This window comes from Equus quagga, chromosome 4 (assembly GCF_021613505.1).
Source record: "Equus quagga isolate Etosha38 chromosome 4, UCLA_HA_Equagga_1.0, whole genome shotgun sequence".
Classification (NCBI taxonomy): domain Eukaryota; kingdom Metazoa; phylum Chordata; class Mammalia; order Perissodactyla; family Equidae; genus Equus; species Equus quagga.
The window spans coordinates 79,679,503-79,699,895 of record NC_060270.1 but is presented as its reverse complement, the minus strand read 5'-3'; the positions used below and the strand labels follow the sequence as shown (position 1 = coordinate 79,699,895).

General features: G+C 34.7%; 1 protein-coding gene across 1 annotated transcript in view; it reads left to right on the top strand.

Annotated features, from left to right (window-relative positions):
- Positions 1 to 20,393, top strand: part of ZRANB3 (zinc finger RANBP2-type containing 3) — a 215,719-nt gene that overhangs the window by 107,290 nt on the left and 88,036 nt on the right. Inside the window, exons 4-6 of the mRNA XM_046657892.1 lie at positions 7,909 to 8,087; positions 10,677 to 10,908; positions 15,405 to 15,490. Coding sequence (XP_046513848.1) covers positions 7,909 to 8,087; positions 10,677 to 10,908; positions 15,405 to 15,490 — 497 coding nt within the window. The remainder of the gene's footprint in view (positions 1 to 7,908; positions 8,088 to 10,676; positions 10,909 to 15,404; positions 15,491 to 20,393) is intronic.

The window sequence follows — 20,393 nt, the reverse complement described above, 5'->3', positions numbered from 1 at the left end:
CTGGTGGAGTGTAAAACAAAAAGACACAATAAAAATGATTATCTTGTGGGTGCGACTCACCACTTGTGGCTCTTCCTTGTCCTTAGTTTTACCAAGACCAGCAAACTAGGACCTACATCCAGAGGAAGGTCAGAGGCCCCACTACCCAACTCCCCTCGTCTCCACAGGAATTCCTCTCCACAAGCGACCCCCATCCCTGGGCCCCTAATGCTTCTCCCAGCATAGCTTCTGTCCTTCAGTGACCTTCTTTCTTTTTTTCTTTTTTTTTTAATTGAGTTCTTAATAGTCTATATTGTTGTGAAATTTCAGTTGTACATTACTTCTCCTCTGTCACCACAAAAGTGCTCCCCTTCAGCCCCTATGCCCACCCCCGCTCCCCTTTCCCTGGTAACCACTGAACTATTTTCTTTGTCCATGTGTTTGTCTATATTCCACATATGAGTGAAATCATAGGGTGTTTGTCTTTCTCAGTCTGGCTTATTTCACTTAGCATAATACCCTCCAGGTCCATCCATGTTGTTGCAAATGGGATGATTTTGTCTTTTTTTTTATGGCTGTTTATTATTCCGTTGTATTTATATACCAGACCTTCTCTATCCAGTCATTGGTCGATGGGCACTTGGGTTGCTTCCATGTCTTGGCTATTGTGCATAGTGCTGCAATGAACATGGGGTGCATATGTTACTTTGGATTGTTGATTTCAAGTTGTTTGGGTAGATACCCAGTATCAAAGTTTGTATTTTCCTTCCCTCTCTATCCCTACAGTCACATCCTCCAATGGTGACTGCTAATAGTTCTTTCTGTCCTCCCTCCTTCCTTCTTCCCTCCATCCCTTCCCCTCTTCTTTTCTCTATTTTTCTCCCTTTTTCTTTCTCTGAATATTAACTGGATCATATTTACCATACTATTTTTCTTTTCAATATACTATTTTGCAACAAGAGACTTACCAATCATTCTATATCAGTATATAGATCTACCTCATTTTTAAAAAATGATTACATAATATCTATATCAATGCAAAATAACTAATAACTGTCTATAGATAAGAGAGATAGGTGAGTTTTACTTGAGCCAATGTGAGGATTATAACCCAGAAAGGCCTTTTCCAGAAAGGAAGAAAGCCTTCTGGAGAAACATGCTTTTCAGTAGTCTTATACTTTTTTAGAACAAAGAACATACATTAAACACGCCCGGGATGTATATTCATCAAAGTTGCAAAGAGGTATTCAGTTGCAAATTAGTAGGTCAATATGACTCTGATATCCGGAAAGTGACTAATACCAGGGTTACCAATAGGGCATTATCAATAGGATATAGGAGGGGAAGTATGTAATCTTACCTTTTTTTTTTTAAGATTTTATTTTTTTCCTTTTTCTCCCCAAAGCCCCCCTGTACATAGTTGCATATTTTTAGTTGTGGATCCTTCTAGTTGTGGCATGTGGGATGCTGCCTCAGCATGGCTTGATGAGTGGTGCCATGTGGTTACAGCTGATCTACAATGTATGTTTGATGGGCCATAAGTCAGGCTTCTTTAGTTCAAGCTGAATGGGTTTTGAACCTGAATAGTTACCCCATATACCTCAATATGTGAAAATCTCTTATCATCTCATTGTATAGATGTACCATAATTTCTCTAACTTGTCTCTTCTTTACGGGTTTAGTGTACTATGCAAGTATATCCCTGAAAAAAATCCATTCCAAGCGTTGGACTTGCTGGATAGTCAGATCAGTATTTATTCCCACAATACTGTACAAGTGCCTGTTTCCCCAAACTGTCACCAGCATGTTACCAAATCTTTAGTTTTTATTAATCTTACTTTGTAGGTGCAAAATGGTTTCTCATAGTTTTGATTTTTTAATTTATGATTATGAGTGAGATTGAGCATCTCGATATTTGTTGAACATATTTCTTTCTTTGTGAGTTGGTTGTTCACTTCTCCATTTTTCTATTGGATTGTTTGTTTTTTCTTTTTGGTAGGAGCTTTTCATAAATTGATTAGCCTTTCGTCATTTGTGTTACAATTTTTTTTTAATTTGGTTTCCATTTGTTTTATGCTCTCTGATATATAAATTTTAAATTTTTGTTTAGTTCTATTTGAATTTTCCTTTATGCTTTCTGGATTTGGTATAATGAATAAAAATGTCTACTCTGAGTTTTTTTTTTTACCCATCTTTTTTCTATCACTTTTATGTGTTTTTTTTTAAATATGGAAATTTTTAATCTATCTGGAAATTATCTTACAGTGAGGGGTGAGGCAAAGACCCAGTTTTATTATTTTTCCAAATGGTTAGTGTAGTGGAGGGAAAGTTTTCCTTGACTCTCTTGGGGTCCCTGGGTGTGTCTGAAAATTAACCGACAAAGACAGATTAAAAAGAGAAAAGTATACACATTTTTTTGAATTTTTACGTGTACATGGGAGCCTTCACAAGAGAACGAAGACCTGAAGAAGTGACAGAGCATGAAATTTAGACAAAGAAACAACAAATTTGTGAAGAATTGACAAGACAAAGGGGTTTGGGCTAGGGGTAGTAAATGGTGAAGAAGTAGCTAGGAAGATAAGGATTAGTTTAACTAGGTTGGTGTGCAGATTCCTCTAGTCTGTCTTTAGTAAAAGGAGAATTTACTTCCTGCCTTTAGGCAGAAAGGAGGAGCTTATTCTGTATTTCCTGCTTCTTAATTGCCTTCAGCTCAAAATAATTTTTGTGTCAAAGAGGCATATTTTGAGGGGACATATTCTGGTTTCTTAGCCAATTATCCTAACAGCATTAATTGAATAAATCATTTTTTTTCATTGACTTAAAAATGCAACCTCTATCATATACTCAGTCCTCATATGTATTTGGCCTGTTCCTGTATTCTCTTCTGTTTCCTTGCTCTATTTTGATTATTCCTTCCAAAGTACCAAACTTTTTTCATCATGATTTGGAAGTAGCCACTTGCCTAAATTCTGTAGGCATTACTTAGGTGTTACTACCAATAGTAGTAGTCATTTTTCTATTGATTCTTTTGGTTTCAAGTATTTGGTCACATTATCTGTTACTAATACATTTTTGGCTGTCTGTTCTAATATTTATATCTCTCATTTCTTTCACCTGTTTCTGATATTAATAGGAATGTTTTTTCTCCATTAAGCATGATACAACTTTTTTGGTTGAGATATGTACTTTTTCTCACATGAAGAGATTGTCCTTTTAGTAATAGTTACTAATAAAGGGCTTTTATCAAAAATGAAAGCTGAATGTTTTTAGTTGTCTTTTCAGCATCTAAAGATTATCATATTACATTTTCCCTTTGATCTATTAAGATCGTGAATTATCATAACAGACTTTCTTATGTTGAATAGTCTTTTTATTCCTGGACTTGAACTCCTCTTGGTCATGTTATTCTTTTAATGATCTACTGAGTTCTGTATTTTAATTGTCTACTTAAAATGTTTGCACCAATACTCACGTGTGAGATTGACCTTTGATTATGTTTTGTGCTCCCCTTCATGTTTTGGTATCCATGTTATGTTGACTTTCTAAAATAATTTTAAAAGCATTTAGAAGCTTTTCTTCCTTTAGCGCTGTCTGAAATAGTTTAGTATCATTTCTCTTGGCCCCTCCTTTTGAAATAAAGGACAGCCCTCTTGTCATTCTTCCCAGCACAACTGTTACTACTAGGTTGTAGAACTGTAACTTTTTTCCCCTAGCTTTTTATTTGGAAGAGTTGCAAGAATATGAATAATACAAAGAACATACTCTTTACTCAGATTTACCTGTTGATAATATCCCATTTATAAAGCTGTGACTTCTAATGAAATTTTCCTAGAGACCTGGGAAGAATAAAACTACAATATTAAAAGTGTAACAGTTAACTACTAATATTAGAAATGGCTATTCTTAAATGCATTTGCCCATAGACAGCCTCTCTGTCCATTGCAGAGCTTTCTCACTGCTTCACTTTTTGCTATCCTCCGTGTAGGCATCAGTCAGCCATGCTGTAGAGTACAGGCTTGCTTGAGTTCAGCTACCATTCTCAACTCAATGTCCTGTCTTTAGAGATAGAAGATTTTTTTGTCCCATCCTGATGCCATCGAAGGCCCACCTCCTTTCCAGCCTCACGTGATCCCAGTGTTTTCCCTTCAGGAGAAATCCTGCTCCCATCCATGGGGAAGAGCCAGACCATCAGGGAAGTATGACAGCATATTTCCCAAAGAGTGGCCTCTTCATTCTTGAGTAAAGAGAAGAACAGGCCTGAATGTCCGTATTTCTCTGGTCTGTTCCCTGTTCCTTGTCTCCTATGAGACAAGAACACATGAATGAACACAAACACATACATCTAAGAATAAACAAAAATTTTCAGACATAACATCTAAACCTCTCTATGGGAAAGAATATTATAACTTAATCTACAAGAACAAGGAAATAGTTCTGCTGAAACATGCACCTCCGTCCCAATAATAAATAATAGAACATAGGATTTCAGTCTGACATTTCCCTCTGTGAATTTCTTTACTTGATTTAGTTCCTCATTAAGATTTTAAATCTGCATACCTAAAAGGATCGTCCAAAGGAGTCTCTTCTAGAACATGGCCTAATATTAAAGACCATACCCTAGGCATAAGGGCAAAAGTGAAAAAACCCTGCTCTTTAAAAGCCTAAAACCAAGTCTTAGAAGGAATTAGGTATCTGCTGGTACGCAATCTGCCTGCCAAAAGAAAACTTAACCTGATTTCCGCTTGAAGGAAGATAACATCATCCAAAGTGTCTATAATTTTTTCATCCATAATGTCTGGAAACCAATCAGAAAATATAAGGGATGCTGAAAAAACAAGACCAAATGACTGAATACTAAAAGAAAAAGTAGGTAATAGAAAGATCCCACAGGGGATCAGATATTGGTGTTATCAGAGAGGGGCTTTAAAATAACTATGATTATTTTATTCAAGAGAATTAAGGAAAAGGTGGACAAAAGAGATGAAAAAATGAAAACTTTCAACAGAGAATTTAATCTATTGAAAAGAATCTAAAAATATTTTTAAACAGATTCTGACGAACATTTTAGAACTGAAAAACAACATATCCGGAATTAAGAACTCATTCAATGGGTTTAATATACAGTAATAGCAAATTAGATACAAGAAGACAGGATTAGAGAACTAGAAGATAACCAGCACACCAGTATTATTCTTATTCTTACCTGTACTGAAGCTAGTTCCCTCTCTCTTCCCCTATCCTCAATCCAAAGCTTCTCTTTTCCCGACGTTTTTCCTACCTATTGTTTCAAGCCCCATTTCCAAATATCCCTATTGAAGACCTGCATCTTTGATGTCAGTAGCAGACACGCTTAGGATATGTTGATAACTGGTTTATCCGTAGGTTTCTGGCAGGCCAACATAGAACACGTTAGTCACGCTACGTGAAGTGCACAAAAGTCCAGGTAGACAGGAGATTGAAACCAAGTAAATTTAGCAACAAGCAGAAGGTAAGGACCCAGTGATAGAATCTTAGTCTCAGAGAGAGAATCCTATTTCCTAGAAAATTAGGGAAGCAAAACAGACCCCTATTTCCAGAGAAATTGAAATCAGGAAAATGGGTTATGAAACCATAGCAGGAAGCCAAACCAGGGACCCACAGCTATGGCACAGAGTTTGTGTTATGGTCCACACTCACAAAATAAGGTGAAGACTCAGTTCCTGGAACTCGGCTCATGGTCAGAGTTGTTTCGGGGAGGCAGCAACACTCATGACCCCAAACCAGGTAAAGGTGTGTAATTGTTAAATTTCTGCATCCGTGGAAGCAAGTTGGTCCCAGGATCTGTTGATGTTTAAGTGGTTTCAGCTTTGAGGATTGGAGGGCTGTGAGGACAAGGAAACAGAGCAGTCATTATACCATATATTGGTGCATAATTGCTCTTCGGTTCAAATTTACAAAACTAAGTTATGTAGACTGTTGTTTTCTCTAGGGCTGTGTCTGCCACTATCAGGTGAATCTTCAATTTGGCTATGTAGGACTGAAGATGGGGTTGTACGCTGTTCCTTGGAAAGAGAAATAAAATACTAAGGTGTAAAATGATTGATTTAATTTTATAATAGAATATGTAGGCGCTGTGTGTGTGTCTACATCTACCTTCCTAAGTTATCTTAACCTATTACCAAGCCCTGCCTAATTTAAACTCAATTGTATTCTTAAAATAGTAGGTAGAAAATAATTTTTATCTTCACTTGGATCTTGTTTCAATATTAAAAGCTTTTAGAGTTAGCTTTGGCTCTATACTTGAATGTTATGTGCCTCAAAACTTTGAAAAGATAACTAATAATATTACTGCCCTAGGACTAAAAGTTTTTTGTTTACCTCCCTCCCCGTTTTTAAAAACTGCGCATACCGTTTCTGTGCCTGGGTCTTGCCTGTCCCAGAGAATTTAAAGTCCTTGATCTTTATTTAGTTATTCATTCACTCATGCAGTCAAATAATATCTGAGCACTTACTATACACCAGATGAGAAACAAAATCACTCCCTACATTTCATTTCATCATTTTTCTCTTTGGCTGTCTTTATTCCAGTCAAAAGAACGTTTTCCCCTAAGCAATTCACATTAGTTTTCTCTTTTCTCTTTGAGTTTGATGAATATAAATGTAATTTTGCTTGAATTATTCTAAGATTACTTTTGTTGTCATTAATAGTAGTAGTAAAATGAAAAACACATACACGAAACGACGTTTTCTTAATGGAGACTTGCTAAAAGTCCATAACTCCCTTTTTCTCTTTTCTTAATTTCACTCAGCATTTAAAGCTAATTTTAAATTAATTGTTTTAGGTTTCTGTGTCTTTTTTTCTCTTTGAATAGTCTGATAAGCAAGGCCTATGTCTTTTAGTCTTTCTTTTTCTCATGGTTCACAATAGTAACTACTTCCTGTTTTTTAAACTCAGGATTATTGAGATATAATTCACCCTTATAGGTAAATTCACTGTTTTTTAGTGTAGAATTCTATGGTTTCTAACAAATGCATAACAGTCATGTAACTGCCACCACAATCAAGATAATAGAACAGCTCCATCATCTTGAAAAGTTCCCTATGCTGCCCCCTCCCCCTCCTTCCAGCCCCTGATGTGTTTGCTCTCTGTCCCTATTGTTTTGACATTTCCAGAATGACATAAAAATGGAATCATATAGTATGTAGCTTTTGAGTCTGGCTTCTTTCACTTAGCAAAATGCATTTTAGATTCATTCATGTTGTTGTGTATAGCAATAGTTTGCTGCTTTTTTATTGCTGAGTAGCATTCCATTGTATGGATATACCACATGAAGTTTTTTCCCTTGCACCGCTTGAAGCACATTTGAGTTGTCTCCAGTTTCTGGCTGTTATGAACAAAACCACTATAAACATTCATTTAGTAACTAATTTTTAAATGAATATAGTGTACAGACAGGGTATATGTAAGTGTGAAAACAACAAAGTGGGAAGACACTGGAGATGTGGGCTCTCTTACTAGTTTTGCATCCAATTAACTAAGCTAAATAACCACTCTGTGCTTACTTCTTTTGTAAAATGTACATGATTTAGGGCTGATTCTAGCTTTAAAATAATATGATTTGGTGCTGTATAGGTAAGGCATTTCCTCTTGTGTTCTGTGAGAGGAGAAATTAAAATGGTCACACACATCTTTATAAAATTAAGTTATTTGAAACCAGTATAGGGAATATGTAAAATTAAGGGTCCTTTTTATATCAGAGTCCAATCACAAATGGTTTGAAAATAATATAATTTACTTAATGAACTTTACAGGTCATAATAATCTTGAGCTTTTTATTAACTGTGTAATTCAATTGATTTTACATTGGGAAATTCTTTTAATAATGCTCAAATATTTTCTTTAAAAATATTTTAGCCTTAATTTAATTAATTTGTTTATTTTTAATTTAGATGGGTCTAGGAAAGACAATCCAGGCAATTGCCATTGCTTACTTCTATAAGGAGGAATGGCCTCTTTTAATAGTGGTCCCTTCATCTCTGAGGTACCCTTGGACAGAAGAATTAGAGAAATGGATCCCAGAGCTGGGTCCGGAAGAAATCAATGTTATTCAGAATAAAACTGATGTTGGGTAAGAACAACTTTTTAATATTTAAGGGGATAAAAGCCTTCCTGTGTATTTACTATATACTAATGTTTGGAATGAAATATCACCTATAGATCAAAATTTAGCTTTAAGAGAGTAGTGTGGAGAATTTTATTTTACATTTTTAAATATGAATTATATATCTAAACGCCAATGGTATATTTAATATTGTAAGCTCTTTTATATGGTATATTTTAAAAGTAAATATAAAACATGTATACTTTTAAAGATACATGTAATATACCTGCTTTATATATACCTTAAATATACTTAAAACTGACTATTAGCGGGTTGAAAAATAAATTTCACAACTTTTCCAAGATTAACTTGAAGTTTGGTGAACTTTTATTACCGGCAACTATGGTGGGTTTTGCTTTCTAATTTGTTAGTTAATATGCAAGTTTTATATATAAGTAAAAGTTAATATTAACCAGTTTTATTTTCTTTATTATATTAATTTGTGATTTTAATATTTTCTATATTGAAAATATTTGCTTTGTGATTATTTGAAGTCCTTACACTAAAAATCTAAAATAGTGTAACTACTGTTTTTTTCTTGTTTTCTAGCCATTAGAATAAACCAATCAGTTTGAATATTGATAATTTATTCCATTGAGTTTCTAGGTGAATCATGCAAATTACGTGTTTACAGAAGTTCAAAATTACCAATTTCTGAGCCTCAAATAAAAAGCAGTATATCTACTTGAAATAAATGTCTATTAATACTTAGATTTTTTAATTGTAGTATTATTGTACTGTATTGTATTCTGTAAGATTTTTAACATAAAGAGTATTTGTAGAAAAAATGTTGGCCTTTGTGAATGTAGAAGGAGGAATAGACAAAGTAAGATGGAGGCCTTTTTTCTTTCAACTTTGCAACTCTTAATTCGATGAAATACATTTTTCTGGGCCGAAGGAAATTTGGACACTATTTGCATAGTCAAAATAAGATGTAGATAATAATTGTAAATAAATTTCCTCTCCTCCAATAAAACTGCATAAAATTTTAAAAACCTAAGAATTTATAAAATGTAGAATTTATTAAGGCCTCTATACCCACTTTGTTAGCTGTAACTTATTTAAAAGTTTACATTTAAGTATTCTTAAAATATTTCTCCTCTATCATCTTTTATAGCCTTTAGGTCAGCTAGTTTTCATTATTATTTTGGAAATACACTCTTGCAATTAAATAATGGCCAGTATTTCTGTTTGAATAACATTTGGGATATGTTAGATAGTACTACAACCCCAGAGTATAACTTTTCTGGAAGATAACAGCTAAGGGCAGAAAAAATTACCCAGTGTCTTCTAGGTACTTAAAAAAACAGCTTTGGGTTATACCAACATGCGGCAACATGTATTTACCACAAATACACATACGTCCTTTGGGAATATGTCAGTTTTTCCTGGACTATTCGGTAATCAAGACGTGGCAGGCCACAGTGGCCTTTGAAGCCCTTGTCTTGTGTATATTGCTCTCAATATGCCTAAGTTAGTAATATTAACCCTATACTTTTCTTCTGCAGGCTTTTCTGGTATTTGAATACAGTAAGAAATTCATGTCTCTGTATTCGTTAGATTTATCCAGGGCTTTAAGTGCAGTTGTCATTAAGGAAAAAAAATGCAATTCTCATATTGGTACTGGCTATTGAGGAGCTCTGACTTTTCTGTTAAGAGGGTAGAGAACTGCAGAAGACTGACTCTGTCCTGTATTTTTCACTAGTGATACAGGAAATACAAAAGTGATATGTTTTATTTTAATGCATTTATTTGTCTAATTTCATTCTACAAACTCTTCGGGAGCATAGCACTGTACATACAAAGATGAATGACACATTCCCTGCCTTCACCAATCTTTTGATATAGTAAGGGAGATAAATATGTAAATGGATAATTACATTACAGTGTGATAAAGAATATTAGAGATGTATGAATGATAGAGATAGTTCAAAAGATCAGGCATAACCTTAGCCAAACATGTCTCTGCATGAGATGGTACCCACCTCTTCTTTTCCCCATGTCATCACCCCAGGGCCAGGGGCATTTCTGTTGTCACAATGACAAGGACTCTACTGGCCTTTAGTGGGAGGGTCCAGGAATGTGAAATGCCCTGCAGTGCACTGGGCAGCCCTGCAATGCTAAGTATTTTCCTGATCAAAATCCCAATAGCACCTGGATTGAAAACCACTGTTATCCTGTTTGTGGGAAGGCTTCATTGAATAGTCAACAAATATTTGAGTATCCACTGCATCCATCATGATCCTGGGTGGGTGGAAGCAAATATTCTTAGAAGGTAATGTTCTTATCCTAGTAAAATGTGGTTTGTTGGATGTCAAAATCTTCCAAAGACCATTTAACCAAAAATTTGGGTTTGCTTAACCAAAATTTTAAAATTTGGATTCTGGTTTGTCCTATTTAAGGATGGTAAAATCTTAAGAGAAATTGGGATTCAGCAGTAGTACCAGCTCCTCTTGTCTTCTTTTTTCTCCTCTGTATTTCTTCCCAAAGAGTTGTGTTGTTAATAATAAATTGGTCACTGAAATATTTTTAAAGTACATGGATTTTCTTTTCTAGGAGCATATCGACCAGCAAGGTGACAGTTCTGGGTTATGGTCTTTTAACCACAGATGCAGAGACCTTGATAGATACATTGAATAATCAGAACTTCCAAGTAGTTATAGTGGATGAATCACACTACATGAAGTCCAGAAATGCAGCTCGCAGCAGGATTTTACTGCCAGTAGTACAGAAAGCCAAACGAGCCATTCTTCTTACAGGAACTCCAGCTTTGGGAAGGCCTGAAGAGGTATTAAAATCCTTATACTTTGGGCTTAAAAAAGAAGAAGAAAAGAAAATTGAATCAATTACTTGTTTTACAATTTTTAGTTTAAAATTATGTGCCTGAAATGCCATAAGCATACATTGGGAATTTCTAGATAGCTACTAATGATTAAATATATCTTTTACTATAACCTTTTTTATCAGTTTACATGTAAACCTTAGCCATGCTTGTAAGTATATATAAAAAACTGTTTTTCCTTTTATAATGTTGTCATATAGTACAAATTTGTAATATTCTTCACATTTGTGTTCTTTTGGTTTTCTGTGGTCTTGATCTTCATTTATCTGGTCTATTTTACATTATAAACTCCTTAGGACTGGAGCTGAATCTGCTTTATGTCTTTTATACTGTTTTACATAACTTCTCTCTGTTCCTCTTTCACATCAAGATGCATGTTTGGGAAGATAGAAACTACAACTTATATGCAGACCAGATAGGGTATCTACTTAGGATGGAGGAATAAGGCATTTGTTTGATACCCCATTTAGCTTTTACCATTCTAAGAGGCAGGTGAGGTATGGAGTGATTAAAGGGTTGAGAAGAAGAAATGATGGATGAAACTCCTGTAGGTCTATCAGGGTCAGTGTAACCTAGGGAAGACTATTAACGACCACTGAGTCATAGAAAAATCTTGGGCATCTCTACTAGCATTACCAATGCTCTGCTTTTGAACTCCACCCTGGAAATTTTCTGAGATACATATAACAGCACATGGATAGTGATAGTAAAATGTTCAACTTTACCTTTTACATTTTTTTGCTCTTGGATACCTACTGGAAGTGGGAGAATGGAACCTACATAATTTACTTATGTTCCAAAATTATGTCACTGAATAATAGGATTAATTATACTTTTATTAAAAAAAGATGAAATATGTCTTTTAAGAAAGACATAAAAAGATATGTATATTTTAAATTATAATAGTAAAATGAATACTTACCCATTGGTTACCTACTATAAGAAAGAGAGCATTGACAATACAATAAAGGCCCTTGTGTCCCACTGTGATTACATGCCAGTACTTTCACCCCTCCTGCATGGTAGCCACTGTCCAAAGCAAGGGTAAATCCTGGTTTTGTGGATCCTGATAGTTATACAATTTGGAGATGTTTGGGACTCTCTAAGAAAAAAAATATAAAATTACAAATTCTAAGTTAGGTGTTTTGAAACTGAGAAGTGTGAGTCCTCCAACTTTGTTTTTCTTTCGTAAGATTATTTTGGGTATTTGAGTCCCTTGAATTTCCATATGGCTTTTTTGTAGTTTGGCAATTTTGGTAAAGAATCCAGCTTGGATTTTCATAGGTTTTGTGTTGAATCTGCAGATCACTTTGGAGAGTATTGCCATCTTAGCAATATTAATTAAGTCTTCAAATTCATGAAAATGGGATATCTTTCAGTTTATTTGGTTCTTTAATTATTTTCCAACAGTGCTTTGTAGTTTTCACAGTATAAGTCTTATGCTTCTTTTGTTAAGTATTTTATTCTTTTTGATGCTATTGTCAATGGAATTGTGTTCTTAATTTCATTTGCAGAATGTTCATTACAAGTGTATAGAAATACAATTGATTTTTATATATTGATCTTGTATTCTGTAACCTTGCTGAACTCACTTATTAGTTCTAATAGTTTTTCAGTGGATTTCTTAGGGTTTTCTGTATATAAGAACATCTCATCTGCAAATAGAGGTAGTTTTACTTATTCCTTTCCAGTGCAGATGCCTTTTATTTCATTTTCTTGCTTAATTTCCCTGGCTAGGACTTCCAGTACAATTTTGAATAGAAGTGGTGAGAGTGAACATTCTTGTTTTTCTCCTGATCTTAGGGGGAAAGCATTCGGTCTTTCACATTTAAGTGTGTTACCTGTGTGTTTTTGTAGATTTCTTTTACCATGCTGAGTAAGTTGCTTTGTATCCCTTGTTTATTGAGTGTTTAATCATGAAAGGCTATTAAATTTTGTCAAATGCTTTTTTTGCATTTATTGAGATAATCATATGGTTTTTGTCCCTTATTCTGTTGATATGGTGTATAATATTAACTGGCTTTCAGACAGTAAACCAACCTTGCTTTGTGGAATAACTCTCACTTGATCATGGTATATAATCCTTTTATATGTTGCTGGATTCAGTTTGCCAATATTTTGTTGATGATTATTGTGTCTGTATTCATAAGAGATGTGGATCTGTAGTTTTCTTGTTGTATCTTTACCTGGTTTTGGTATCAAGGTGTTACTGACCTCATAGAATGAGTTGGAAAGTGTTTCCTTCTCTTCCATTTTTGAGAAGAGTTTGCAAAAGATTGGTATTACTTCTTTTTTCAAATGTTTGATAGAATTCAATGGTAAAGCTATCTAGGCCCAAGCTTTTCTTTGTTGGTAGTTTTTAGGTTAGTAATTCAGTCTCTTCACTGAATTTGTATCTATTCAGGTTATCTATTTCTTCTTGAGTCACTTTTGGTACTTTGTGTCTTTCTAGGAATTTGTGCATTTCATCTAAATTATCTAATTTATTGGCATACATTTATTCATAGTATTCCATTATAATCCCTCGTATTTCTTTGAGGTTGATAGTAATGTCCCCTCTTTCATTCTTGATTTTAGTAATTTGAATCTTCTCTCTCTTTTTTCTTGGCCAGTCTAGCTACAATTTTGTTCTGTCTAAGAACCAAGTTTTGGTTTCGTTGATTTTTCTCTGTTGTTTTTCTGTTCTCTATTTTGTTTATTTCTATTCTCATCTTGATGATGTTATTCCTTCTGTTTGTTTTGGGTTTAGTTTGCTCTTCCTTTTCTGTTATCTTAAGGTGGAAAGTTACGTTATTGATTTGAGTTTTTTCTTTTTAGTATAGGCATATACAGATATAAATTTCCTCCTAAGAACTAATTTCACTGCATCGCACGTTTTCGTATGTTGTTTCCTCAATTTTATTTATCTCAAAGTCTTTTCTGATTTCTAATTTCCCTTGTGATTTCTTTTTGACCCAGTGGTTATTTAGTAGTATGTCGTCATGTGAAAAGGATGTAAAGCAACAAAACCACTTTGGAAAACACTTTGGCACTTCCTTAAGAAGTTAAAAATAGAGTTACCATAAGACTTAGCAATTCCATTCCAGATATATACCCAAGAGAATTGAAAACATACGTTCACAAAAAATCTGTATGCAGATGTTCAGAGTAGCATTATTCATGATAACCAAAAAGTGTAAAAAAAGCCAATGTTCATAACTGATGGATGGATAAACAAAATGCAGCCGTAAAAAAGAGTGAAGTACTGATACATTCTACAACATGAGTGAGCCTTGAAAATATTATGCTGAGTCAAAGAAGCCAGACACGATGGCTAGATATTATATGATTTCATTTATATGAAATGTTTAGAATAGGCAAATTCATGGAGAAAGGAAGTAGATTAGTGGTTGCCAGAACTAGGGAGAGGGGGAATGGTAAATGACAGGTAATGGGTATAGGTTTACTTTAGGAGTGATAAAAATTTTCCGGAATTAGATAGTGGTGATTGAGGCACGACTTTGTGAATACACTAAAAGCCACTGAATTGTGCACTTTAAAAGTATGAACAATAAAAATGGTATATGAATTATATCTCAATAAAACTGGTTTTTTTTAAAAGTATATTAAATAACAGTAAGGTAATTCTATGTGTAGCCTATCAAAGTTATAAAAATGAAAAGATTTCATGATACTATTGATGGAAATGTAAATTGGGACCGTCTTTTTACAGTGCAACACAGTGACATCTATCAAGCTTTAAAAAGCATATACCTTAAACCCACTGTTTCATTTCTAAAAATATACCCTACAAACCCATCTAATAGAAATGCAGATGGGTGTATGGATGGATGGATAGATAGATGATTGATAGATGTAGGTACCTATACCTACACCTATATTTATTTATATATAACACATATACACACACAGACTTACCCAAAGTTATTGATTTTTGTAACTGCATAAAAGCTAGAAACAGCCTATATGTCCATTATTAGGAGATTGTTTAAATATTTTACAGTACATCTACTTAATATTGTATTGCTTTGCAGACTTTAAATGGTGCTTTATTATTAAAGTAATACATTGCTTGTATAATTTTTAAAAGTAAGTAAAAGTAGATATATATGTACTTTAATGATGTCTAAGATATTTTTTGGGGGACAAAATTATGGTTGTATATGGATAATATGGCCCTCTTCATGTGAATAAAAGAGAATATATCCATATGCTTACATAAGCATACAAAATAAATAAATGGATACTCAAGGAAAGGAAAGCAGTTACCCCTGAAGAGCAGGATGGCAGGATTGGAGGACGAGGGGAAGGAGGAGCCTTGAGGAAGAAGAGGTAGATTGTCTTTTTCATTTTTTATGATTTTTTTCAACTGGGATTTATCATAGTAATAATAATTTACTTGAAAATATTACAACATACTGAGAATACTTGTATCGTTACAGCTGTTCATGCAGATTGAAGCTCTCTTTCCACAAAAATTTGGAACATGGACTGACTATGCCAAAAGATACTGTAATGCACGCATCAGGTATGACAGATTATTTTCTATAAGTTTTAATGCTCACATATTTACCAAGAACATTAAGCTTTATTAGTCATTCTTTGTTCCAGTGTTTTTCAAACTTGTGGTAGCTATGGAATAATTGCTTCAAGTAAAATCTTGTGAGAATGACCTATTTATAAAATAAATAAAAAGAGCAGATAATGACAGTTTTTCTTTATTTCTACTTTCCACTTATTTTATTTATTTGTTTATTTTTTGAGGAAGATTAGCCCTGAGCTAACATCTGCCGCCAATCCTCCTCTTGTTGCTGAGGAAGACTGGCCCTGAGCTAACATCCATGCCCATCTTCCTCTACTTAATATGTGGGACCCCTGCCACAACAGCATGGCTTGACAAGCGGTGCGTAGGTCCACATCCAGGATCCGAACTTGTGAACTCTGGGCTGCCAAAGCCCACTGCACCACCGGGCCAGCCCACTTATTTTATTTTTGAGATTACTTACTTGTATTAACTAGATAAGCGTGCACTTATACAAAAGTGAAAAGTGTCCATTCCGCTTGTGTCCCCCAGCCAACCATTTCCCTTCCCAGGTAACCAGGTTGGCAGTTTCTTGTGTACCCTTCTGGAGGTACTCCCTGCAGGGGAAAGCACATATGATTTTACGTGTATAATATTATTTCATTGTATTTCTTCATATGTAGTAGTATAATATGTACATTGTTCTGTAGTTTGCTGTCTTGTCCTAATATTTATTGGAGATCCTTACATATCAGTTACTGAAAGAGTTTTGACATTCCTTTTAAATGCTGCATGTATTCCACTGTTTGGATGTGCTATAATTTATTTATGCAGTCTATTATTAATAGATATTTGCTTGTGGTATATAGCTGTTGCACACAGTGCAGCAATGAATATCTTTTCACATGTTGAGAGGTAGCATATTATAGTGGCAAAGAGCATGTGAAACTAGAGCTGAACCACCTGTGTTTTATCTTCATGTCCAGTTCTTACCAGATGTTTTATTTTAGGAAAGTGCTTTGCCTCCCCATACCTTAGTTCCTTCAGCTCTGAAAACAGAGAATAATTATTCCTGCCTCAGAGAGTTATTATGAGAGCTATTATGAGACATTAGCTAATATTTTTAAAGGGCTTGAACGGTGACTGGCACGTACTGAACACTCAATAATCTTTAATTATTTTAATATCTCACGTCACACACATGGTAATAAATCTGTAAGATAAATTTATTGAAGTGGAATTACTGGTACAAAATGCATGTGCATTTTTATATTTTATAGATTTTTGCAAATTATGCTCCACAGAAGTTATACCAGTTTATATTTCCATCAGCAGTAATACTGTCTCTCCCCCACACCTTGCCAACATGTTCAAATATAAATTATTTTATTTTGTCAAGGTGACCTGATAGTGGTTTTAATACATATTTGTCTTCTTACGTTATTAAATGCAGTCGAGCATTTTTTCATACATGTAAGAGTCATTGGTACTTTGTTTCTGCTAGGTGTCTACTTATGTTCTTTGCCCTTTGTTCTACTAAATATATTGGCTTTTGTTTTCTTAGTGATATACTGGAAATCTTTATATATTATAGAAATCAGCTCTTTGTCTGTAACAGGGGTCTCTCACGTCTTGTCCTAATGTGTGTGTGTGTTTTCTTTTTTCCTTCCTGCAATTCCCTCAAATAACCTGTGTGATCGTGGTGTTCTCATGCTTTTTAAAGGCTCTAGAGCATGGAGATAGAAGGAGTCCTTCCAAATTGTTTGTATGAAGGCAGTTTAACGTTGATACCAAAATCAGACAAGATAGCAGGAAAAAAAGAAAACAAAGACCTTTTCTACTTAAGACTTTAAATGCGTAAGTCCTTAATGTTAGTATAATCCAGAAACTCATTAAGAGGCCTAATATATTAACCATATGCAAATGGATTCATATCAGGATTGCAAGCATAGTTTGATATTAGGAAATGTATTAATATAATTAGCCATGTTAATAATGAAAAGGAAAAACTTCATTTCATCACCTCCAGATATGCAAAGATGTAATTTGATGAAATTCAGCATCCGGCCTTGAATATAGTTTTTACTAATTTTAAAGTAAATATGTGTGTTTATTTAGATACATATATACACATCCAATATATATGTTTGTGTGTGTGTGTGTGTGTGTGGGTGTTTTAAGCCCAAAACCACCATCATATGAAACACTAAAACCAAGGCAAGGATGCTCCCTGTCACCAGTTTACCTCTTTTTTGGAGGTGCTAATCACTTCAATTACTCAGAAAAAAAAAAAGAGGTAAAAATTGGAAAGAAAAAGGCAAAATTATCATTATTTGCATCTGTTGCTATTTATTTGGAAGACCTGAGAGTATCAGCTGAAAATTTTTTAAAACAAAAGAGAATTCATTAAGGTGTCCTAGCACAAAGTTACTCTCAAAAAGTCAGTTGTCTTTCTCTACACAAATGATAATAAATAGCTTTAAAATATAATGCCCATGATTCTAGATGGCGTGATTCTAGATATTGTTGGGAAGCTCTTAATGATAATTCTTGTAGTCTAAAAATGCCAAAATTTTGCCTACATAAAACATACATATTTAACTGAATTTACCTTTTGGGGACTAGGAAAACCTAAGGGGTCAGAAAGCTTTTTTGGGGGGGTGGGGCTAGGGGGGAGATTAGCCCTGAGCTAACATCTGCTGCCAATCTTCCTCCTCTTTTTTGCTGAGTAAGACTGGCCCTGAGCTAACATCCATGCCCATCTTCGTCTGCTTTATATGTGGAACGCCTGCCACAGCATGACTTGCCAAGCAGTGTCATGTCGGCACCCAGGATCTGAACGGGCGAATCCCGGGCCACCAAAGGGGAACGTGCGAACCTAACCGCTGTGCCACCGGGCCAGCCCTGTTGTTTTCTGATTAGGACTTGTCCTATGACAACAGAGGTGTATTTCTGTCTCTTTCTTGCTTATTAATGCAAACACTGTTTCAAAGAATCGTGTATCTTTATGAAATGCTTTATGACTGAGGAGGTTGTGTTTTATTTCCTGTTTACTTGAGAAAGCCATTTCTAGATTATTATCATGCTCCTCAAAAGGCATTTTCTTTCAGATTCCATTTCAAAAGTTTTATCTTATTCCTTCACTTCTTTATCTCAAAAGCACTATGGTTCCATAGATTCTAATTCAGATCAAGGCAATTCCTGGCATTTTAAGTTAGTCTGTAGAATGTTAATTTTTTTTCCACAGTGTTTTGATTCTATGAAGGTGTCATTTTCACACTATAATTTTGCAGAAAGCAAATTATGATTAGTTATGCAATTCTAGACCCGTATTTTATCTTTGAAATGTCATGACTGTAATCAAAATAAAGTTAAGTGAAGCTTGAGAAAAATATGTTTGCCTTTATAAAATTTATTAAATACATACGTGATGGCAAACAGAAGTGTACTAATGTGAATGTGGATCAGAGATGAGAAGTCTGGGTGTAGGTAACCACCTCCCTGGTTTGATTGGAGAGGCGCAGAGAAAGTATTACTCAAGCAGAATGTCCCATCTCCAAAATACCTTACATCATTCACTCCACTGGGTTATATTTAGAGGAAGCTATAAATACAAACAGGATCTGGAGAAGGCAGCACATTCACTTGTCAAGCATTAGCACATTAGAGCTGGAAAAGACTTTCCAGATCACCTCGTCCCTCTCTGTCGTTTTATAGCAAACTGGCGAGGTTAAATGGCTTGCTCTGTGTATGACTTCCTCTTACATTTTTTTCCCTTTTCCTGGCAGTGAGAAAGACTTAGGAAATGGCAACTTTAATAAATGTTCTTCTGCATAGAAAAAGAGAACACGTAGATAATCCAGCCGTGCATCCTGCTATCAGCAGCCACCTTCCAAAGGCACACTGTGGGAAGACATATGTGTCCTCCCTCATGTCATGCTTAAAGGTTAAGAATATCCCAGAATATCTTCATAGTAACTTATCAAATTTTCTGAACTTTCTTTGTTGCTGATATTTTGTGCCCGTTCCACCTCTTAAGAGAAGTAATTATCTGCATTTTTATGAGAGGGAAAATGCTGGGTGATAATACATATTAAAGGTATTTATAGCCATTCCCTGAAAGTGTTAATTAATAGGTCATTGTCAGCTTTAAGAAATGTCTCTTATGGAATTGCACTGTTCTTTGTCCTCAGCACTGTCACATTTAATGTTCTCATCTATGGCTAAATAGAGGTCAGGTCTATTCCATTTGCAAATAGCTCAAATCTGAAAGAAACAGTTAATATAGTATATGGCAGAGATAAGCTTGAAAAATAATTAGATAAAATTTAATAGGATAAATTCCTCGCTTACGCTTAGAAAGTCTGCTTTGTGTGGACGGGATTTGAGAAATCCTCACCTGTTATCAGTAGTTCAGTTTAAACAGACTTCTGGTTTTGAATAACCTGAGTCTAAATTGAAGTCAGCTGTCTGTCATAACTGATAAAAATAAAGTAATATTAGGACACAGTAATCAAAGTAACATCCAGAGTAAAGGATGGTTCTACTCCACTCATTAATTAGAGTACATCTGGAGTATGGTTTAATTTTGAGTTAATCCATTCATTCAAAAAATATTTATAGGGTACCCGTTATATGCCATGCCGTGTGTTAGGCATCAAGTTTGCGTTAGGGAACAAGAGCCACATGGTCCCAGGCTTCCCTGCATTTTCAAGTCAAACACTAACCGATAGTTACTGTTGTGATGAGTGTCATAAAAGAGAAGTGAAGATTGTGAAGGCAGAGTTTAGCAGAGTGAACTAATCAAGTCACAGAAAACAGAAGAGGCATCCTGTGAATAACTGATATTTATTTACATTCCAGGAAGAGGAATTTTATATTCTAAGGCCCAGAGCGAGAGAGACTGCTA